The sequence below is a fragment of the Euleptes europaea genome, chromosome 5 (genome assembly GCF_029931775.1).
Source record: "Euleptes europaea isolate rEulEur1 chromosome 5, rEulEur1.hap1, whole genome shotgun sequence".
Taxonomy (NCBI): domain Eukaryota; kingdom Metazoa; phylum Chordata; class Lepidosauria; order Squamata; family Sphaerodactylidae; genus Euleptes; species Euleptes europaea.
In genome coordinates, this window is record NC_079316.1 from 97,958,521 (window position 1) to 97,983,423 (window position 24,903).

General features: G+C 41.5%; 1 protein-coding gene across 2 annotated transcripts in view; it reads left to right on the forward strand.

The window, feature by feature from the left end:
* ANK3 (ankyrin 3) overlaps window positions 1–24,903 on the forward strand; it is a 301,245-nt gene that overhangs the window by 226,354 nt on the left and 49,988 nt on the right. For both annotated transcript variants that reach the window (XM_056849508.1, XM_056849507.1), the window contains 5 exons: window positions 4,961–5,185; window positions 12,101–12,255; window positions 20,304–20,515; window positions 21,722–21,929; window positions 24,498–24,594. In XM_056849508.1, the coding sequence (XP_056705486.1) occupies window positions 4,961–5,185; window positions 12,101–12,255; window positions 20,304–20,515; window positions 21,722–21,929; window positions 24,498–24,594 (897 nt within the window). The remainder of the gene's footprint in view (window positions 1–4,960; window positions 5,186–12,100; window positions 12,256–20,303; window positions 20,516–21,721; window positions 21,930–24,497; window positions 24,595–24,903) is intronic.

Here is a 24,903-nt window from a genome sequence, read left to right on the forward strand (position 1 = left end):
TATTGGAAAAATTATGGCCACAACTAAAATTAATGGCAACAGTGTTATTGACGCATTGGCGAAGCATGGGAAGGCTGGATGGGGGCATCAGCCGTCCCGCTGCGAACTGATGCAGGCCTGAACTCCCAGCGGTCCCGCTGGGAGTAGTAGAGGATGACGGTATGTGGGATACACATGGGCTTGCGCCACTTGGTGTTCCCCCGTCACTCAGGTAGAGGCCAAACCTGCCGCCCCCTATGCGGCAACTCAACTCCTTGGCCTCCCCCAAAACCCCTTATTGGGGTCCCCCAGTTGGAGGAAGGGGCACACAGGCCGCTTCCCCCCATCAAAACCCATCCAGCCCCATGCGTAAACCGCCAACTAGCTGGGCATTACCCCGCCCAGCTACCGCCAACGCGCCTTAGCACTGCAGCCAGTTTTTTAGGGCATCTCGAATGCCATGTAGCCATATATCAGACCCCCACTCTGATAAGTGGACCCCATCTGGTCTGAATAATGCCGCCATCCGGATGGGAGATATCCCAATGCCGTATTATAAATCCCCCGAGGGAGACCACAGTCTTCCCCACCGTGTTTGTGACCTTACGCCTGGCAACATCCAAAGGCCGGGCAGGTGCCCCCCAACACCAACTCCGCCTCTCCAATAAATCGGACCACCCGATGGTCGTCTTGGGCCAGTGCTTTGCCAGCGCCCGTAGGTTTAGTTGTGCTGTTTCTGACAGATTCTTCCCTTTGCGGAAACCCAGGTCATTCTCCCCAAGCTGAATAATTAAAACGTCCGGGATTCCAAGCCGTTGGGAATAGTGCTGTATTGCAGGAAGGAAAGAAGACCATCTCATTCCGCGTTGGCCCAGCCACTGGATCGATATCTGTCCAATCCCCAGGTGGCGTCCCCATCCGGATGTCTCAGCATACCGTCCGGCCCAGTATACCATGCTGTGTCCCAGAATCCAAAGCCGGAGACAGACTGAAGCAACGGTCGGTAACTGCCGGACATGCGCAGTGGGGGAGGGGGCCGAGCCAAGCCTCCCCTGCCTCGCAACAGCCTTCCGGCCCCGCCCGATTGGTCGGGAGCAATCGGCTCCCTGGCCCAATCAGATGCGCCCCCGTGAAGGGGGGGGGAAGCAACTCTGCCGCTCTCCGCCCCCGCCCCAGACACCAAAGCTGGCTCCAGGTGAGTCTGGAACCTTTGCTTACAAGCAATGATTGCCCCTCTTCCTTTGAAGTCCAAGTTTGCCTGTGAAAACATAACTGTGGCCAATTTTTTATTGACAGATGCTGTAATTTAGCCTTGTGACTAAGTCAGGTTACCGTACATCAAATCATAATGTAGGCAGTGCCCATCCTGGGACGCTGCATGGTAATAAAGGACACTTTGAAGCCAGCAGCTTTTAAACTGTGTTTGAGGGAACCCCGAGTTCCTTTGAAACCTGTTGGGGCTTCCTCAGTTCAAAAATCAGTAACAGCAGACAATTTCCCCTGAAAGACAACTTGACCTCCCTCTGTATAGAGTGGCTTAGCATATAGTATCAGTTCACAGAGGATGACAGCAAAGCCCAGAAGAGGCCCCAGAATTCTCTGTAAGAGTCAACAGTTCTGTGTCAGATGGGTGGGCGGAGGGGAGAGTAGAAAGGTCCGGAGGGAAAACGTTGACTGAAAGTGTGGGAAAACTGGTTTAAAACGTCAGGGAAGGTCCAGTGTAGGGCCTTAGAAGTTTGAGAAGAGTTTAGGTACAAAAAAACTTCATTTCCTTTATTTCTCTGTGTCTTTGGCAATCAGCTCTTAGGCAGAACAGCAGTCAAATGGTAAACGAGCAAGAGCAGTAACAATCCTCGAATCCTGGTGCACGGCTTAATAGTTCTGTAGTTCAGCCCTTAGGCCAATCGGAGCCATAAAAAGACGTCTGAATTCTCAATTCAGACCTGCTCTCGTCTCACTTGTGCATTTTAACACCAAAAATCAGATTTTCACCCCTTTAGCCTAACGATCTCCCTCTGATAACCTTCTACCTCTCTATTAGAGAATGAACCAATACATCTGGCATAGAACAACCCCACTAAAGAAGATAACAGCAGTTACCCAGACCTCATTGCGGGTGGGAAGGGGCTCACTGTGTGGCCCATTTTCAAGGACTCCACCCCACCGCCCTCTTCTCCGCCATTTGGACCTCGAAGTCCTTGCAAGGACAGCAAGGCCCTTTGGACCTTGTTGGATGTTGCTTTATTGTTGCTTGCTGTGAAGTGGCCCCCATAACAGTTCAAGCTTCAGGGTCCCAAAAATTTGGTCAGCCACTGAGTCCCGAGGATGGAGGATAGGCAACTTTTTTTCCAATCTGAGGCATATTATCGCCCAGTTATGTTATTTAGTGAACGCCATTAGATATAGAACAAGAAGAACGGAAGAAGAAATTTTGGCCATTTATGCATGGCAGTTTCCTCGCGGTAACCCCGCCAGCTCCTTCGGGGCTTTCCCTTGATTATGCATGCATTTTCTGACTGTCAGAGATCGCCTTGCTCTCCCCTCACGTTTCTGTGCATTTTGCCTGTGTTTTCTGGATTAATGTTTAGCCAGCATCCAAAAAACCCGGGCGAAACGTGCAGGGAGAGTGAGGCAACCTCTGACGGTTGGGAAATGCATGCATAATCAGAAGGAAGCCCCGAAGCAGGGGGGTGACTGAAGGGAAACAACCCTGCATAAATGGCCATTGTCAACAGGAAAATATTGCTAGAACTTTCATGGGATATGGCAATATTCAGGTACTGGGCCTAGCTCCCCATACAGCATCTTCAGATTTTGTGACCCACCCTTCTCCCTGTTCTGTATCCTTCTCTCCAATTCTGACCCAACTATTCCTGCAGATAGTTGAGAAGACTTTTTGTCATGGAATAGCAATAGCTACACAGCTGTCTCTGAATGGATCAAACTGGACCTGGCAGCCTACAGAAGTGGCATCTCATAGCTATTCCATCCTTGGATAAGTCATTTGTAAAGTCATTACATTCATTGGCTTCAATCCCAACTAGGGTTTCAGTGGACACAAGGCCTCCTGCTTCTGGAGAACAATTTTCCCCATCCCCTGGGATGTGGGGGGAATCGCAGCCTGTGAGTAGAAATACTTGCAGCAACAGAAATGCTAATTGGGGTTCGTCCTATTGTAATTACATCAGTATACTTGCCCTTGATGTTAGACATCACGCTGTAGGACAAATGCAGGAGTCTCCTGGTTCTGAATCTTGAGTTAGTGGCATGGCCTGTCTCTTGTGGTTGGGCACGGTTAAAAAGAAAGGAGAACACTGTGCAAGCACTGAGGATCTTCAGTACATATTAGCCTGTGTGGAAAGTGCCCAGAAAAAAACATGCTTTGCTTGCATCTGTAATTGATGGCTTTCTAGTCCATGTTCCACAAGGTTGTCAACTCTTATGGCATCTTGTCATCATAGCGACAATCACCGTGAGAAATAATGTATACAGTCTGGTATTAAAAAGGTAAAAGGTAAAGGTCCCCTGTGCAAGCACCGGGTCATTACTGACCCATGGGGTGATGTCACATCCTGACTTTGCGGGATGGTTTACCAGTGCCTTCCCCAGTTATCTTTACCCCCAGCAAGCTGGGCACTCTGGTATTACTATGAGATCGAAGCCTCCACTGTGATTCTACAGTGCACAGATTATGTTGTAGATGATACCTGTAGGCCACTGAGGTGTTGGAGCACAGAAAAAAATGGTGGTTTGTTTTAACTCATGTGTTAGCAAAGTGGTTTTTGGGATTTTCAATCTTCAAACAAATCTCTCCAAAGAATCTGTGAACATTTTCTGTAAAACACTGGGGCATTGCAGATGATTCTGGAGCATATTCTAGGGTACACAGAGATAGGTTTTGCTGTATGAACTGAGAGGGTAACCTGAGAGGGTAACCTGTCTGAATTGAGAAGGTACTCAAGATTCCCAGCCGAGCTGGTCGTTGTAAGGAAACCCTGGTAATGGTAGGTAAGCAGTCTCTCTCCGAAGCTTGTCCTCTGTTACTGATTGTCTCACTGAGGAATCTCTGGAAATATCTACGAAAACCTAGAGTTACCCAGAATTACCTTTAAAAAGCATAGCTTTCATACATGGAAACTAGAAGTTTTGGCAATCTGATTCTGTTACATTCTGCTTCTGCACGTTTCTAAGCTTCTCTGTGTACCTGTGTGATTCTCCCTGCAAATAGCAGGTTCATAGGTAGGGGTACGGTTTAGGTTGGGGAAGTGGCATGGGGAAAGCATTTTTTAAAACAACCATCTCCCTGTTCCACAGTCCTGACCTGGTTTCCCCTACTCTCTACAATGCTTTTAAGTTTAAAAAGAAATGTATGAGATCTGATCATGAATTTCTGGCTAACTGGCCACGGAAGTCAGTGAAATACCTTGAAAACCCCAGACTTAACACTATGGATTTGTTTACAAAGAAATTTTAAAGCACCTTCATAATACTTTTTCATGTGAATGTCATATTCTTTGAAGCACGCAGAATGTTTAGTAGTGCAATGTAGTTGATTAGTGCATGTATAACACATTAATATTTTAATTACAGAAGACAAAGGCACACTTTTTAACCATAATATTTTACATAGCATTTTTTTTTACTAAGGATTCACCTTGCTACTAAAATATGAACAGTTCGTTAATTGATTATCAATGCAGTCCTCAAAGTTACCCCCTTTTATTAAAGTCGATGGGTTTAAAAGGGTGTGGCTCTTCTTAGGATTGCACTGTGTGCCTATTAAAATTTAATTTCGTAAGGAGAAGTCATGCTAAGAGTTACTTGTATACCTTGTGCCATGGTAGTGTGTATTGTGACTTTTTTTTTAAGTGACATTGGTTGTCACTGGTTTCATTGTAACACTGTGATTGTGGTTGATACTTATGGTTGTACATTTTAAAGAATCAACTTCTAGATGACTTTCTTCTTGTTTTCCATACAGTTTTTTGGTTAGTTTTATGGTGGATGCCCGTGGAGGTTCCATGAGGGGCAGCCGTCACCACGGTATGAGGATTATCATTCCTCCACGAAAATGTACAGCGCCCACCCGCATCACCTGCCGTTTGGTAAAGAGGCACAAACTGGCCAGCCCTCCACCAATGGTTGAAGGAGAAGGATTGGCTAGTAGACTGGTGGAAATGGGGCCTTCAGGTGCACAATTCTTAGGGTGAGTTGTCCTGTGAATACTATTGCTGGATACCATATTGCATCTGTAACCTTTTTCTTTACCGTTCTCAATTGTTGCCTATTTAAATAGCTTAATTTGAGGTAGGCCTCTATTCCTTTTTGAAAAAGCTCATCTGCAATTCTATTTTATGCACAATTCTGTATGATTATCAACAAGAATTCTGCCTAAGGACATACTGAGAAAAACAAAAACTACCAAAATTTTCTCTTCTATTGCTTTTGATTCCTCTCCAGTGATGTCAAAGGGAGATGCATATATATGTTTAGAATGGAATGAGTTTGGAAGCCATGTTGAATTATATGTCCACCACCAAATCATTCTGAAATGCCATTGATTTCCAGCTGTATACTCGATGCCAAACCCTTCCCTCATTATTGAGAGCTGCATGCCTTCACTAAAGGGAAGAATGAACTACTAAATACGAATATTGTAGCACTGAATCTGATCCATTGAACTAACACAAATGCCAACAGCAGACATTTTCCCAAAGCTAACATTAGGGGAAACAATCCACTATGATGTGGGGTACAGAAATATATATTATTTATTTTATATATTTAACTGATGATAAATTTTGTTCGTTACCACCCTGTGGTTCGTTACCACCCTGGTGGAAAGTTCTGTTGGGAATGACAGCCTGTTCCTAATTTCCCCTCTTGTTTCTCTTCCTGCTGCATGGATGTTATTCAGTAAACTGCACCTGCCTACCAATTCTCCCCCTCTAAATGAGGGCGAGAGCATGGTTAGCCGAATCCTGCAGCTTGGGCCTCAAGGAACAAAATTTATTGGGTAGGATGTTTATAAGAAAAGATATCAAATGTCTACAGTTCTTTTTTCTTTTTAAATTTTTAGTTCTGCTTTATTTATTTTTCCTTTTGGTCATTCCCATTTTTGTTTTTAGTTAACAAAAAATAAAACAACCACCTTTCAGTTGATTTTACCGTCACTGAAAGAAATATCATAGTGGCTTGAATTTATTCTAGCACTGCTCCTGTTTACCGATCTTGTGCTTCTAGGCATGGGGAATTCACTGCAAGCATTTCTGCTTTCATAACTTCTGTGTTTTTTTCCTAATTTTTAAACAATGTTTAACTGTTTCAGCTACATCAAGTATCTTTTAAAAATAACAGTGGTGATCCTTTGATTTTAGCCTTGTTGGTCGAGAAGGTATTTACATGGTTTTGGAACTGGCATTCCCAAACTTGGGCAATTTTCTGAAGTAGGTGTTTGTAAAACAGGGGTGGCCAAATACAGGATTCAGACTGCCTTTCCTGAGGGTCATTGTTATAATGAGAAGTTCAGTCATGGTGGTCAAACTGCCTAGAAACAGCATCTTCTATTGCTGAACCTTTCCAGCACTGCATAACTACAGGAGAGTTCTGAAAATATTCCAGGACACACGTTTTGTTTGCGCGCAGCAGTGGCAGAATATGAACCAGTCAGTGAGTGCCCTAAATCTGCCTCAGAATCGAAGGCAACATGCAGGGATCCCTTGGCAGATGAATGGATTTAGAACCACTCCCTTGAGGTTGGGAAGGTTTGTCTCCCCTTCTGGACAGCTGCCGCTGATCAGTGAGGTAGTATGAAAAACACATCCTTAGAGGGACTGCTTGTATCCATAGTTTGTGAGTATCGACTATTCCTAGTCAGTTTATTTTTCCTTCCCTATTTCCCAAAGCTTAGTTTTTAACCTCCAAGAGCTATCCTTTGGGGAGGGGGGGATGCTTGGTATCACAACCAGCACCCTAGTGGGGAAGCCTGTCCCAGATGTACCCTGAAGAGGCATGGATCTTAAATCTTACACAGAATGTTTAGAATTCTTAATAAAATGTTAATGTGCTTTCGCACTGTTTAGTTGAATAGTCAGATATCAGTTTGCCTAGAGACCCAGATCTAGATGGCCCAGACTAGGCCAATTTTGCCAGATATAGGAAGCTAAGCAGGCTCAGCCCTGGTTACTACTTCAGTGGGAAATCCAGTTTTGCCACACAGAGGGAGGCTATGGCCAACCACATCTGTCCATCTCTTGCCTTGAAAACCATATGGGCTCTCTGTAAGTTGGCTGTGACTTGATGGCAGTTTACACATACAGAGGCTTATTGAGGGCAGCCAGTCAGGCCGAGTGGCACTCTTGCATCCTTTCATTGGTGATGCATCTTTGTCCGTGGGACAGGAGAGAATATGAAACATGGAGTTCTGATCAACTACAGTTAACAGGACAGCTTTTGCTAGCTGTTTTCCCCCACCTTTTTGCTAATAGGTGTTTTGTGCACTAATTTAGTGTACAACTTCAAGGATCAGGATCAATATCAATCTTCTTTTAACCCCAGTGCATACATGGGAGACTGGAAATGATTGACTGGTTCCCGCTGTGTTCATAGTATACCTATTTACAAAATTTGCCACTAACTTCTAATGCACTTCTTGAAACTCCAGGAGTGGCAATTTGGCCACCCCTGTGACCAAAGCTGGTCTTGTTGATTAAAATTCAATATATGATCTTGTAGAATAATACTGGTGAAATGTTAAATCTTTTAACATTGAGTTATGTGTCAGGTAGAAAAACCAAGTATGAATTTTTGATATCTTTGTGCAAAAATCAGGAAATTGTATTCTTATTTAAAATCCTATTTTCATTGCCTGCATTCAAAGGTTGCAAAGTTTAATGTAGCATGTTGTTCCAAGTCCTGTATTCAATACCTGTTTAATACCTTCTCTGTGAGTATTGTTTATCTTTGTGCAAAAAGCAATGTGGGTCTTCTATGGAGAGACAGTATCTGACTTATTCACCTGCAAAGATTGTATTAAAAAGATAACTTTTTTGTGCACTGACATTTCTAACTTTGGATCAAAGTTAGGATAGGCATGTAAGTGGAACTGATGATATCCATCTCCTTTTTCAGATGCTGGAACAAATTCCCAAAGAGCAGAAACAAAATTGGCACACTTTATAGATACCAGCAAGGACACATTCCAGCCTATTAAGTGCTTTTTCATCCCAGTGATTTCACTGGGAATGATTTAGATATGTGCTTAAATCAACCCCTTAAAATCAATGATGTAAAAGTTCTTAGAATAAATGGACTGTGCCTTAAATTCTCTTTTCTTCTAAACTGCTGTTATTGCTGTTTCTAATACACTCTCCCAATTTAAAAACAGAGCTGGAGAAATTATGTACCCTTGCTAAGATGATTCCTTAACTAATTACACAGCACTTGTGGGGTGCTTCATAAATGTTAAATATTGTATTTTGCCACTGCAGTTTCTCTTCTATATAAATGGGGCAATGTTATGTACAATCTCTGTAGGAAAATAACGATACTGTGTCTTAAAGCTGCATAATCCATAATGGTTTGTGTTTCTGTGACAAGATCTGTCAATTGCTTTACTTGCCCATGAATACTTTAGCAAAACTGTCCGTCTTATTAAGGAATGGCACGGAAAGCAAAGAGCTGTACCTGTGGACTTCTCACACTGGCCACTTAATTATGCATTTGTAATCCTGGGTAGAGGGCACACAGTCAGGTAACAGGAGGTGTATTATTTAAAACAGGGCTGGGAAAGGTTTTGAAACTACCAGTACAAATGCACAAGACAGTGGCTCTATGCCAAACCATCACAGGTGTGACCACCAGCATCAAAGCCAGACAATGCTGCCCACTAGGGGCTCAGTAAATTTTTTATTGCCTACAAAATATCTAGCCCAGGGGGCCCAAACATTTTTAAGCCTGCAGGCACCTTTGGAATTCTGACACAGGGTGGTGGGTTCAACCACAAAATTGCTGCTGCAGGAGGTGGAACCAACCACCAAATGAGGTCATGTGTAACACTAATATTAAATCTTAAACATTTCAGCAGAAGCTCTGTTTAACAGGATTAACGGACATATTGTTTAAAAAATGTTTTCTTGCATACGCACAGCTTACCTTCAGTCACACAGCTGAAGATCCTTGTGCTGTGGTGGCAGCTGCTGCTTAACCAACTTTTAAAAAATCTCCAGTGACCAGTCAGCAACCCTGCTAGGCAAAATCCCAAATTGGTACCACCCACTTTCTAAAAAAAACTTGGTGGGCACCAGGAATGGAGTGGGCGGCCCCATTGCACCCATAGACACCACATTGGGGACCCCTGATCTAGCCACTACTCATACATTTGATTTGGTGAGTCCTTAGTTGTGTACGCCTGTTCTGTTCAATTCATCAACCAAGAAAAGGACAACTAATTAGTTTAAACTGGTACCCTTTACGAAAGGGCACCAAAACTGTGATATTGAGCTGTTGTGGAGCTCCCTCCTTCTCGCTGCAATATCATTATAATGAACAGTGCGCAAGATTATAGCATGAAATGACTGATAGGTCTTATCTTCAATATTGGCCCAGTATAAGTGTAGTATTCCTATCTCCTAACTATGCAAACCTGTTTTGAACCATGGTTGCAAACTCTGGTCTGAAACTAACCCTGATTAGCATCAACACGAGTGCAAATGTAATATTGCACCACAATCTGTTCCAGGAAAAGGGAGTATTCTTATATGAGAGGAGAAAAGGAAGGGGAAAGGAGTATGTAAACCTGTGGATCACCCTTACAGTGCAATGCCCATTGACTTAAACAGATTTTGAAGAGTGTTATTCTGTTTAGGATTGCATTGTCAATATCCTAATTATAGTTAGGAGATTCACATGACAATCCTGTACAGATTTACTCCGCTTAAATCAATAGGCTTAGACTGATGTAACTCTGCGTGGGATTGTGCTATAAGAATGTTGCGTTGACACTGGACTTTGCTATCATGGAAGGAAATAATATCATTGTTGTTTATTGGAGTGCTAAATATAAAACATTTCCTTTATTATTATTATTTATTAATCTTAATAGCCTGCCCTCTGAGCAAAGCCAGGCTCAGGGCGGCTTTAGTACTCCAGATTAACAGTGCAATCTTCAACAGAGTTGCACCTAAATCCATTGAAGTCAATGGGTTTAGAAGAGTGTAACTAAGATTAGGATTGCTCCATAAATTGCTGATTCTGAATTCTCAGATTTATATTATTTCGTTTAAAATATCTGTTCCCCAGCTCTGAACATGTCAGTCGAAGCTGAGTCTAGCAACTAGGGTTGCCAACCTCCAGGTACTAGCTGGAGATCTCCTGCTATTACAACTGATCTCCAGCCGATAGAGATCTGTTCCCCTGGAGAAAATGGCCACTTTGGCAATTGGACTCTATGGCATTGAAGTCCCTCCCCTCCTCAGGCTCCGCCCCAAAAATCTCCCGCCAGTGGTGAAGAGGGACCTGGCCACCCTACTAGCAACAGTTCCAGTAAGATCTACAATGCAACTGTCACAATCAAAAAAGATTATCCAAAACAATAAATGAATAAAAGGCCAGAGAAAAGAATAATGCGGCATATCATCAAAATTAATTAGCTGTAGGATTTCATTTTTAAAGCCCAGCCATCTCCATTTCAATACAGGGTGAAGATCATGTGGTCACAGGTCACAAATACATTTCAGGGGCACATGAGGCCCTTTGAAAAATTTATACAAAAGGTTTATACAAAAGGAATAGAGCAGGGGAAATAGCTGTTCAAAGTCTCATGGGTCGGGCTTTCAATTATTGCTGAAAATTAGCCGGTTGAAGAATTCATTTTTATGAGGTACTTAATCACAATGTTGCACTGGACCAAAGTATACACTTTCCATCCCAGTAAATGTAAATGTGCTTTGTCTGCAAAATGAACCGTATGTTTGTTAAACCTGACTGTGTCCCTTCTATACCTTTGAGTCAAATTCAGTCTTTGCCTACGTCCATGCATCTCCCATTGATATTGATCAAAATAAATGCAGGGCTGTGTGTATTCTATGATTCTGCACAACTGCAGAAAAAAACAAATACAGTGCATGTGATAGTGGGTCTCAAGAATTCAGCCTCTTGAGACTCCCCACTCCTTTTAAAGTAAGGTTCTAGTCCTTGTGGCTGTAACCTGGGCTTAAAGGCATTGACTGGGGCTCCTATTCCCAGTATTACCCCCTTGCCCTTCCCCTTCATGAGAAAAATTACATTATATAAATAAGCAAAAAACCAACAATGCATACTTGCTTGATTTCCAAAATGTATAGAGAATGGAGAATTCAATTTTCTTTCTACATTGCTGTTAATCTTTAATGAAATTACCTTGGTGCAAAATTATTATTATTTTATTAGCAAGAGTATGCATAGCCCTGAATATACTGCCTTGTGCATGCGCTGGACTGTTGACACGCTAATCCTTCTTGACTGAAGAAAAAGCAAAATTTAGCTTCAGTTTCATCCCTGTTTTGTTTTTTTAAAGCAATTTTTTTTAAAGCAAGCTCTCATAGTTCTGAGGATAAGCTTAAGATTGGGTGAGCAAGCCAAAAACAAAGGGTTACTGGCAGCTGTGGCCCTGTGTTTCAGTGCCTTGTTTTACAGAATAAATCTTGCAAAGTCACTTAATTTGCATAATTTATATAGGCGGCAGACTTTGGCACAATTTTTTTTTTAGCACCAAATATACACAGCCCTGACTAAATGGCATTGTATATGCACAGCTACTTGCAGGATCAGCTCACCTGCTGAAACCCTTTCTTTTTGGTTGCTTATATGTGTTTTGGACTTCTTTACTTTTTGTTTGTGTAAATTGCTGTCTGCCAGCACTCTCCTGTGTATGCTTATCTTGATGTGTAGTTGGAGTGATAACATAACCGCTGCAATCTTAATTGGAAAGTTTTTTGCAGCTTTGCCAATTATTAACCATTTCCCCTCGTAAGTGTGCTTGTCATTGTTTCATAGATTTCAATAAGCAAAGGATGTTTATTCAGAAAATGGGGGGGATACAGATACGATATGAGATGCTTCTCTTTGTCTTTATTTGGTCTAGTCCTGTCATAGTGGAAATCCCCCATTTTGGATCAATGCGTGGAAAAGAAAGAGAGCTGATAGTGCTTCGAAGTGAAAATGGTGAGACGTGGAAAGAGCACCAGTACGACAGCAGACATGAAAACCTCACTGAAATTCTCAATGGCATGAATGAAGGTAAATGTTTTACAGCGCCACTTTGGCCTGTGCCAAGTATTAACTACTGGGAAAGTATGAGCTGGGAAAAAAACACCCCTCATTTAAAAAAATTTTTTAATTAAAGCCCAATCTCACATTGTCAATTCAAGTAAGTAGTAGGGAGTAATGTCATAAAGACATAGCTATACACATCATACCTTCCAATAGAAAAACATACAACCTGATCGTGAGCTACGTACAGAGGTGCAAAATAGCCAAGTTATATGTTTTGGTAACTCCTTTATCTGATACAGAAGTTAATAAATGATAGCCGTTTAACTTCAAAATTATTATAACTGGGAGCTAAGCCATGACTAGCAAATTTTGCACCTGAGGCAAGGACATAAAATTGCACTCCCTATACTTTCATAGTAATTTTGTTTAAAATGTAAATACATAAAGAGCAAGAGTTATAACACATCATTTATTTTAGTCATGATATACTTTTTCTGCGCCCTTCAGCTTTGTGCTCTCTTGTTACAGCTCTGATTGGGAGACCCACGAGGACTCATGGGGGTTTGGGGAATCTCATTTCCCTGTTTCATCTCTCCTTCTTGCTTTTCCTCTTTGCCTCCCCCTGGCAGGGCCTGCAGTCCTTCCCATTTCCTTCTCTCCCACTTACTAACCTACCTACCTTTCTCTGTTTCTCCCCTGGCAACCTCTGCTCAGCTCTCACTCATCCACCTCCTGTTCCCCTCCCTCAGCTTACTCTTTTTACCATTTTTGCCCCTCCTCCCTCCAGCTTCACCTTCTGTTCCTTTTACTTGTTTTAAAGCCTGTCTCTCTCCCCCCCCCCGACTCGCCTCCCCCAAATGCTGAAATGAACTGAAACTTGGAATTTTCAGCAATGTTGGCTGTGGATTCCCAGGCAACCCTGAACGTGGCCACTGAGATCTCATAATGTAGTCTTGCAATCTGTCAGCGGCACACCTTCATACAGCAAAAATGCTTCTATGATTTGGGGGGGGGTATGTAACCCCCAACATTTTTTTTTTCATTTTATATCTTTCTGCAAAACTGGGACTTCCCCCAGGCTTGTAGAAAAATCCCTCCTGTCCCTGACCCATTGTGTGGATTTTTTGATCCACATTCTATGGCCTGGTTCAGAATTAGGTATAGTAAGTCTCCTCCTGTTTCGGCTTTTTTCAGATTTATTCCTTCCAAACTCTGCCAAAGTCCATAATTTCTTATTTTGTTGGAATATCCATTGTTTCTCTATTTGCTGTTGTTTCTATTTGTGCCATGGTTAAGATATGTATTACTTGCTTTAAGCTGTATTCTTAGCCCCCTCTTCCTCCAACAGATTTTTGAATTGTGGACTCACAATTCTTTTTTGAGGAGTCACATTGATTGAAATCATTTATGTGATTGGCTATATGAATGTATTTACTCATAATTTTAGCCCAATGGAGATAGAGAAGAAACTTGTGTTCCAATCAGAATCAGCTACTTTCTAAAATGCCAGTTTGTTTCTACTACTCTGGAATGATAAATTGTTGAGAACACTAAATAATTATGCTGGTACATTCTCGTACAAGGATAGTTAAGGTCAACTCTGATGGGCCTCAGAGATAACCTATGATTGTGGGAGAGAAATCCAGAAACATTTCATTTCTCGATTGATGTGTGTCTTTGTTGTTTTCAGTGGAAGCATCAGAAACAGCCCGACTACCACAGAGAATAAAGCTGTCTGTGGTCTGTGTGTATGTGTGTGTGTGCAAATGAAAGTGAATGTCTTTCCTTCGCCCACCATAAACTTTGGACATAGATTGCCATTCCATCTGGACTGGACTATAGATATCACATTCGAACAAAGCTTTAGGGCATTTTTCATATTATTTTTGCTTAAATCTGCAGTACAAGTGTATGCTAGCTGGATGGTGTATTCAGTTTTAGAGGGACCTCGTCCTCTTTCCCACATTAACAATGATGTTTTATGCATGGATACTTTGACTCACGTTTGCCCCCAGACTGACTCGGTGTTCTTTGGAGTTATGCATCAGTTTTCCGTCCCTCAGAGTTGACCTCGTACCCACCCTGCACTCCCTCCGGGTCTTCCCGGTGCTCTTTTAACCTGATTCTTAGTACTTCTCCAAGATCAACCCAGGTCAAATCGTCGCCATTACTGTGCATAAGCCAAAGCATAGGTCTCTCTATCCTCACCCCCACATGCCCCCATTCTTGTGTTTCCTCCTCCCACTCCTCCTCCAGCGAACCTTCAGCCATCCCTCCATGAAGCCCCGGGAAGCCATTGATACCGAAGGCGTAAGCAGCCATGTAACTGCTTACGTCTCCGGGTGCTCTGCACCATTTTTTCCCTTTTGATATGATTATTTATCGTTCATCACCCAAATGTGGGAGGAGGGAGCATCGGATTTTAGCCTCTGCTGCCTCTCTCTTTATTTTTAATTATATTTTAATCAAATGAATGATAAATAATCATATAAAAAATGGTGGAGGGCACCCGAAGAAGTAAGCAGCCACGTGCTGTGTGGCTACTGTTCGCTGTTGATCTCAGGGGATGGGTAGCTGAGCCGCGGGCTGCAGTGCTGGCTTCTTCTTTTTTTTGTTTTCTGGTGTCACTTGGGTTGTAAAATAGCCATTTGCCGGGGGCAGAGGGGAGCTGGTGGGTGGTGGTGGTGGTGACGTTTTTCTATCAATAAACACTACAGCAATACAGCCAATTACAAAGCAGTGTTTTCAAGGGGCAGGGACTCAGACTCTTCTGGATTTCTACTGGTGATTCTGCAGTACTACTGATACTCCAGGAATTTCTTCAGGGCAAACAACCACCATGAATAGGATTTTGAGAATTCAGATCAGAAAAGTGTGGGTCAAGAGAACGTCAAGCCCAAGGTTAAATTCCTATGCATAAAAGACCAATGTTTTTTGTTTTTTTTACATAATTTTTATTTATTTTTTAATTCAAATACGGGATACAAAAAGGAAAAAAGGGAGGGGATAAGGGAAACCCGTCTGATGTAAACAAGCATGGTTTTAGTCTCATAAATTCAAAAGCATTTTACATTTTCAAACTATTAATTATCAAGCATTTTCATTGATCTAGTATGTTTACATTTATCTGATTGTATATTCTAGTTTCTTATAGTATATTTATCTATTAATCCGCTAGCATATAAGTATAAAATGGTTGCCATTTCTCGTTAAACTGTTCTATTGACTCATTATAGGTAGGATTCGTCATAAACGTCATTCTGGCCATGTTTGCATAGTCGAGCATTTTGTCTTTCCATTCTTCTATGTCAGGTATAGACATTTGCTTCCAGGTTCTTGCCAGTACTACTCTTGCAGCTGTTGTGGCATATTTGAACACATCTCTGAATCTCATGGGTAAATCAGGTGGTGTTATACTTAATAGAAAGTATTTGGGGTCCAGTCTTATTTTTATGTTAGTTATGTCTGTAGTTTACGTTGAATCTTCTTCCAGTACATTTGTAGTCTCGGACAGGTCCACCAAACATGAAAGTAAGAACCATCTGTCTCTTGGCATTTCCAGCAAGCCCCTTTTTTTCCCTTCGAGATGGCCATCCAAGAAATCATGTTGGGCGTCATATACCACCTGTAGAACTTCTTGTACCAGTTTTCCTTCACTTCTTGACTTGTGGTGTATTTTAGTTCAGGAGTACAAAGTTTTTCCCATGTTTCCATCATGACCATCTCACCAAAATTTTGCATCCATTTAATCATGTTTATCTTAACTTGTTCTTCTTCTGTATCATACTTCAGGAGTAGTTTGTAGATTTTTCCTAACAAATGGTCGTCACTCTTGGTTACAATTGACTCAAATTCTGTTAATTCTCGGAACGACCCAGATTGTAGACAGTCTCTTTTTAGGTTGGATCTCAGTTGGAGTTATGTCAGCCAGCTTATCTTTTCGAATTTGTCTTGGAGCATTAATAAACTTTTGATCTCTCCTATAGAATCAACCATGTCACGGTATACTAATGGCGATTCATTTTTCAATTTAATGTCTTCATGGTAGGCTTCAGTTGGAGACATTATGGATGGCGGAGAGGGACTGATTCTCTTTTTATATCTTTTCCAGACTTTTAGGATCACCGGCTTGATATCGCAATCTTCAGAGATTCTACCTGATTGCAATGTTGCCGTAGGGTTCCATAAGGCTTTATGGAAGCCTTGCAAGAGGTCCACTCTTTCCAATGTAATATTTCTGTTCTTGGGATGTTTGATCCACTCTGCAACCCAAGTCAAACAGGCTGCATGGTAGTATAATTTAACGTTCGGTAGCACTAGCCCACCTCTTCTTTTCTCATCCTGTAGTACTTTAAATCTAATTCTTGGCTTCCTGCCATTCCACACAAAGCGATTTATTTGCTTCTGCCAGTTGTCTATCGTCTTGTCAGGTATACTTATTGGTAGAAACTGGAATAAAAAGTTTAATCTTGGAAGTACATTCATCTTTATGGTAGATATTCTTCCTAGCCAGGAAATATTAATCTTTGACCATCGGCTCAGATCTTTTTCTGTTTCTCCCCAGATTTTTGCAGTTCGTTTTAAAAAGTGTCTTGTTTTGTGACAATATATTGATGCCTAAGTACTTGAGTGAATCTTTCGTTATTGGCATCCTGTAGTTTCTTTGATATACATATCATCAATTTTTGTAGTATTAAATGTCAATATCTTCGTCTTTGCTTTGTTTAGTTTGTAACCCGAGTACTTTGCGAATTCCATAATATGATGTTGCACATATGGAAGAGTGCCCTTTGGGTTTTGACAGATTAATGCAACATCATCTGCATAGCTTTTAATTTTATGTTCTTCTTTTCCAAATTTGAGTCCCTTGATGTTAAAATAATTTCTTGTATAATTTGCTAAAACCTCCATTGATAAGTCGAATAGAAGCAGCGAAAGTGGACAGCCTTGTCTGGTGCCTTTTGCAATATTGAATTTTGAGAACCAGTCTTACATTTTCTCTCATAAGTCTCTTGGGGATGAACCCAGTTTGGTCCGGATACACCAACTTAGCGATGCACCTTTGAAGTCTTTTGGTTAATATGGAGACAAATAATTTGTAATCAACGTTCAGCAAAGAGATTGGTCTATACGCCTGGGGAAGGTATAGATCAGTGCCTTCCTTCGGTAATAGAGATATGTGTGCATCCTGCCCGGATGTTGGAATCTTTCCATTTTCTATTACGTCGTTGAACAATGATAGCAAAACAGGTGTGAGTTGCTGCTCATAGAGCTTATAAAACTTCGGAGTAATACCATCCGGGCCTGGTGCTTTATCAGGTTTCTGGCATCTACGATTTCTTGTGTTGCCATCTTCTGGTTGAGGCTTTCTTGTTCCCCTTCTGATAGCTTAGGAAGTTTAGCCTTTCTTGTTCCCCTTCTGATAGCTTAGGAAGTTTAACCTTTGTAGCCCTTGCTCTTGTAAGTCATCTTTTGCGTAGAGTTGTGTATAGTAGTCAGAAATTTTTTTTCAATTTCCTCTTGTTTGTTGTAGGTTATTCCGTTGCTTTTTGCTCTTAGAATCTTTCTCTTTATTTCTTGTTGCCGAAGTTGATTAGCTAAAAATCGGCTGGGTTTGTTGGCTTTCTCGAAGAATCTTTGCTTGGCGAATTTGATCTTCTCATGAACTTCTTCTGTCTCCATGGCGTCTATCTTGTGTTTAGTCAGCTTAATTTGACGTAGAATAATTTGGTATACATCTGTGGCAGAATGATAGCTTTTAATGCTAAAATCAGAAGAGATAAAGAAAAGAACTACAAGGACCTCCTGAAACAACTAAGAAAATAAGACCAATGTTAATGGCATAATATGTGGCACAAAACCATGTGCATAAAATATTAGATGAAGATTCCAAAACCAGTGTCCTGTTTATAACAGTAGCCACTAGCAGGGAAGGAAGGCAACAGACCCTACACAAGCTCCTATTGTTTGTCCCCCAGCAATTGGTATTCAGAAATACACTGCCTCTGAAAATGGAATTCCCATTTAGCTGTCATACCCACTGACAGATTTCCTGCATGAATTTGTCTAATTTCCTCATCGATTTTGTGTGTGTGTGTGTGTGTGTGTGTGTCACATGGTAATTAATGGTGGTGTTAGGGCTGGTTCAGTGATACATGTATCCACAGAGAGTGGCCAGGCCATTTTCAGGGATGCATCCAGAAAGAGAAAGTAACATCTGTCCCAATGCAGCCGCTGCTTTCTGGCAGCTGTTCCAATTAGCATGGCGGCACATGTTTTCAGCTACTGTGCTCTTCTAAGCTGCAGCTTGTGGCAGTGTCTGAGAATGTGCCAGGCCCGGTGTTGCTGCCATCCCGTTGCCAGGTTTGTGTGCATTTCCACACCAAGGTGCTTACAGCATAAGTGAATGAGGTGGCATTTTGATGGTATAGAGGATCTGTCCGGATTATATTGCTATGACATCTTTGTAATTTGATCCAACAGTGAAAGAAATGAAAATCATCCGTCCTTGTTTCCATCTTAGAAATGAGATTGTTGATTGCATTTCCTGAGTACAGCACCATCTACTGGCTCTGCTAAATATCGTCTCCAAAGCACCATTTGTATACACATTGAAAGGGGACAAACCTTTAAACAGGAACTGCCAGTGTATAAAACACAAGCCAAGTTATATTGCATTGGTGACTTAGCGGATATTATCTGGGATTAGACTGCCATGGGCTGTCCTAAACAGCTCACTTAGCGTTCTGGGACATACCCACAGTAGTTAGTGCAGGTATACTTTAGGAATCATACGTGGCCCTTCTGGTAATTTTCCTTGCAAACACCAGCTTGACTTTGTAGGTGATTCTTTATCCTTTTCACTTTTATGTTAGGATGCACCTCTCTGCAAATCACAACCAGGTAGCCATTTTGAACCTGCAGAATGAAAATCAGTGCCAATACAATAATAAAATCCTTTTTTGAATTTTGGAGGAAGGAGTTAAATATGACATTACATTTGTATAATTGTGCCTTGCTTTTATATTAAATAGGATAATGGAAATGAGAGTGAATAGTCAAGACTAGGCGTTAATTAAGTAGCTAAGTGTTAATTAAGTAGCTGTTATCAAGCTTTAAACTTTGCATTTGTAATATTGTAGTGATTGTTTATAATTTTTGTTGAGTTGTTTCAAAATGAAAAACCATGATTTGACATTGTATTGTATTGTATTTTTTTTCTTTTTAAAATAAAAATATATTTTTTAAAAATGATAGTGCCTTTCATGAGGGTCAACCAGTATACTGCATCAGCATTTGGGATGCAGAGAACTGGACCCCGTGTCTTTGTTCCATACACTGGGCACTGTGGAAGCAGCCCTCTGCCACAGATTCCTGCACTAGTCACTTTGGTGCTTGTTAGAATTGTACACGTGAAAGGATCTCGCGCCCAGAGGAACTAAAGTCTGCAGTGGTGGACTGTCCCCGCTGTGCCCAGAGAGTAGCATGTATATGGACCATAGGCATAAGAGCCAAGCCAGTCTCCTTCAGGATGAACAATCAAGGGGGAAACAGTTGGCTCTAAAATGAGTGTGACATTAAACCCAACTTGCCATTGGTTGCAGATTCAAATTGAAGAGCACAAACCTTTTGCACAAGTAATAAGGTTAAGAACAGTCTGCTATGTTTCAGAGTTACACATAGTAGACGATATAATGAAAAAGGCTTCCTTTCAAAGAGTGCTCATAACCTCTCTGGTTATTAGTACTCTACACCAGCGTGGTATAGTGGTTAAGAGTGGCAGACTCTAATCTGGAGAAACAGGTTTGATTCCTCATTCCTCTGCATGAGCAGTGGACTCTAATCGGGAGAACCGGATTTGATTCCCTACTCCTCCACATGAAACCTGCTGGGTGACCTTGGGTCAATCACAGTTCTCTCTGAACTCTCTCAGCCCCACTTACCTTGCAAGGTGCCTGTTGTGGGGAAGAGGGAAAGAAGGCAATTGTAAGCCGCTTTGAGATTCCTTAAAGGTAGAGAAAAGCAGGGTATAAAAACCAACTCTTCTAAATACTATTGTTAACTTTATATAGAGATGGACAGTGCCGAAGAACTTGAGAAGAAACGCATCTGCAGAATTATCACAAAGGACTTCCCTCAGTACTTTGCGGTGGTTTCACGAATCAAGCAAGAAAGCAACCAGATTGGTCCTGAGGGTGGTATCCTGAGCAGCACAACTGTGCTGCGGGTTCAGGCTTCATTCCCAGAAGGAGCGTTAACCAAAAGAATACGAGTGGGCCTTCAGGTAAGAAAGTGGTGTTCCTTTGAAAACCAGAAATGTGATTTAACTGAACCTTACTGCAAGGGAGGGGTAGGGCTCTGGTACATTTAATGGAAGAGGCGAGGGCTGTTTGTCTTAGGCCTGAATAAGAAAGGGCAGCTGCCCAAATTCCTTCTTTTGTGCAACTACTAAAGGTAGTAGTGCTGCCTTCCTTAATTTCTGGTCTCCCTTCTAAGCCTTATTCAGACCAATCGGATAAGTATCTCAGGGGACAACTGGACTCTGGATGAATCGGACATTTACAGCCTATAGGGAACGTGTTCTTAGGATTGCAGCCCTCATGTAACTGTTTGTTCAGTAATTATGAGTTTCTTCAGGGCTCCCATTTCAGAATGGTGCATCATTAACATTGTCATAATGATAATACTAAATTTAATTGAACACCATTATTGATTTTTACTGGATTCATGTAGCCTTTTATAGCTTTTTGGCATTCCCTCAGTGATCCTTCCTTCCTGACCAGTATTTTAATTTCTATTTGTATATCTTTGTACGTATGTATGGTTTTTTGTTTTTGTTTTTTGGGGGTGGGGTGATTTTAACTGTTTCAAAATGTGATTTTATCGTGTTTTAATTTTAATGTTTTAATTTGTTAGCTGCCTTGCTGGCTCTTGTGAGGGCAGCAAAGCGGGATATAAATTTTGTTAAAAAGAAATTAAAAAAACAGAGACAAAAATGTTGCTTGAAATTTGACATTGAGGCAAAGCAGAAACTTTATTTTGAAGCTCTATTGTGATGGTCCAGAAAACTAGAGAGGATAGCATTGTATATCAAGACGCTAGACCAGGGTTCCCCAACGTGGAGCCCATGGGCATCATGGTGCCCACCAGTACTTCTCTTGGCCGCCGTAGAGCTTTTCAGGAAGTAGGTGGGACCACTGTAAGGCAGTGCTAAGTTCTTGCCTCATTCAAATGGAACGATTTTCCGTCGGAGTATCAGGAGGACTGGTAAGTCAATGTGACTCCATTCCTGCTTCAGGGTTTCCTTCTTCCCAGGAGATGTGAGGATGCTGGTATTCTACTTGGCTGTTTCCTAAGGTGTCCACAGAGTCAAAAAAGGTTGGTGGCCCTGGAGCTAGATGGAATGAGGAGACAGTTTAGCTTTCCTTTAAAAAAAAACAAAAAACCTTAAACTCCTACTTCTAGACTCTCTTTCTGTACCGGTAAACAGGCTCAACCAGTTCCAGACGAAACCGTCAAGAAAATTCTTGGCAACAAAGCAACTTTCAGTCCCATTGTTACTGTGGAACCCAGAAGAAGAAAATTCCATAAACCAATCACCATGACAATCCCTGTGCCGCCCCCATCTGGGGAAGGGATAACCAATGGATATAAAGGCGACACAACGCCCAGCCTTCGACTACTATGTAGTATCACAGGTTAGACAAAAACATTAAAAAGTAATTTGTCCACATTATTTTCATTCCATGTCTCTAACAGTGAAGCCCTAAGCAGAGTTACACCTTCCTAAGTCCATTGAAGTCAGTGGACATGACTTGTATAACTCTGTTAAGGATTGCACTGCAAACATTAGTTCTGTTACTGTAAGTAGTTTCTCCAAATATTGGAGAAGACACAGGATAAAAACTGTGGTAATAGGTATGGTCAGTTCTAAATGCATTTTTTAAAAAAAACCTGCACTACGTGGTTGGAGTAACAGAATTCTGCACCCTGCATCAATTAAACAAATGTGCATTGTGAGTTGGATCCATAGGTACTATGTGCAAGTAGGTGGCACTTCCATTTATGCAAAGGTTTTGTGATTTCAGTGGATTTTCTAGCCTAGCTGCAGCCTCCCATGCTGCATTCCATGCTATACCCAAGGGGCACAACCTCAGTAGCAGCATTTTGGGTGGAGACAAGGATAGGGGAAAATGATCCATGCCACAAGCATCTTTCCACTTGCATTTTTTTTATCCAAGTCACTGTGTTCCCTAAAGATCCATAGGTAGTTTCTAAGTCAATTGAAATCAGTGGGCCTAGATGGGCATAACTCTGTTTAGGATAAGGGATGCTATGTTTTGCCACAAGCACATTCTTCAAAAGTCAAGTTTAATGTTTTGGGTGTTGATGAGATGCAAGTCCACCCAGTCTTTTGGGTTTGTGCCAGATAGCCACAAACTCCTGCCAAACTATTTTGCTTTAGGTTTTTGCAGAACAGCGCTTGTGCAAAGACACTGCTGATTCAATCTGATCAGCAGCTATTAGCTTTACTACTTGGATGAACACCAAAGAGTAGGATTTTATTGAAACATCACATTTATTTCTGACAGATTTATATGATTTGTGAGTGATCTAATTGTCTAGTTTTTAAAAATTGCCTGATGAGAAGAGCAGTTATGCAACGGGGGGTGGGGTAGTAGAACTTGATCAGGCTCTATGAGAACATGCATGTGCGAAAAGTCAGTTACAATGTACTACATGGTTATGAAGGAATACAGTGAAATCAGCTGCTGAACTCTACTGAACAGATCAACCAACCATCACACTGACTGCCAAAAAATCAGGTCCAGGTTCGCAACTAGTGCACAAGACACAAGCCGAACTGGTGGATGGTCGAGCATCCCTACTTAGGCTGGTACTGACAGTCTCTTATTTTGCGTATCTTATTGTGCTTTTTTTAAACCCTTTTTGCTGATGTTGGGGCAAGGATACCTACCTCGATTCCTAGACATCTTCCACTCATCTAGCTTCTCAGATTTCTGTGTGCACAATGTCTTCCTCAATAACCATAAGATCTAGGAAGCTGCTCTTTTAAAAAATAAAAGCACTGATTCTCAGGAAGCTGAAATGCTACAGTCAGTGCCACATTATGCAAGATTTCTATTCTGCAGAATCACAGCACACACACACCATGCACACAGAGTTCAGTGTGATCCTTTGATGCTCTTTGTTAGTCTAAAATTGTAAACTGCACATTTTAAGAATTCCGATTATGAAGTAATTATAAATATATGCTCGATATTACACAAAGACACATACACTATTTTATAATACAACATAAATAAAATTTTCTTGGGCACATAATACTTTTTATATGGCCGATTTCATATTCATGAGGACTCTGAGCCGTCGTGTTTGAGGAATAATTACTGTGGCTCTTGGTGTTTGTTAGTTTAATCCAACTTTTCTAATTGAAAAGTTTAGCTGAAACATTCTCTTTCCTTGTGCATATCTCTGTTTTATCAGTCTCATACATTTCTGTGACAGGAGCTTTCTCTTCCAAAATATTCAGAGCCTGGATAGATGGCAGGGCTATCTATTTGTCTTCCTCACCGTTTATTTACATAATAATGTACAGGCAGTTTCATTTTCCTGGGTGGGAACAGCTTGAAGGGGGTTCTGCTGCAGGTGGGGGGAGCTGGTGAAAATTGTTTTTCACCATCCATCAGTAGAAATCTTCCATGGAATTCAACTCAATGACTGGGGATGGGGGGCTGGATTCAAGCCCCCCACGAGGCTCACTCTTTCTGCCTTCCTTGCTGTAAGATTATTGTGAAGATTCAGTAGAAAAGGGAACCATGTATATCACCCTGAGCTCATTGGGCAAAGGTTGGGGTTAAAAAACAAAAACAACAAGGATCCAACTCTCTGTGTGCTTGTAGTATAACTGGGAAGCAGGAGGGAGCACCAAGCGCAATAAGGTCTGTTCTGCGTTGAGAGGAGGGGCTGAGGAAGTCAGGGCGAGGGAATGAGGGCATTGGCTTGGCTAGCTTTCTCCATGCCCATCATCTACCAGTGTGTATCACCCACACCTTTCAATGCAGAGACTCTGCATAGGGCTGTATCCAAAATTACCCTCAGGACTTATCAGGATGTCTTAGTCGCTTAACACGTTTAGTTAAAAACGAAGCAAAGCAGATCCATCTTCAAGTAGAAGTTCAAAGCTGTGTAGAAATTTAGATCTTTTAAAAAACATGTTGACACATCTTTTTTTCTTCCCTTAGGCGGTACTTCACCAGCTCAGTGGGAAGATATCACAGGCACCACTCCACTGACCTTTGTAAATGATTGTGTCTCTTTCACAACCAACGTTTCAGCCAGGTATAGTAAGGGTGGAGGTAAAGCAGACCATTATATTTGACAGAGATTTTCAAGGATCAAAATAATGTCAGAGATTGTATACTAGCTGATGATATGGTTCAATAAAAGGACATTTTGGTTCAATAGGTGGTTTGGGGCGATTTTTTGCCTGATCAGAGGGAGGAAAATGTACAAAAATAGTACAGTACATATATATTTAATTTAGATAATCCGACTGGAGATTGTTCTGTTCTAAGCTAGTGAGGCATACAGAATTCTACCTGTGTTTCTTCTGGTATCTGGGGTCCTAGAGAGAGATGTCAATAGTTG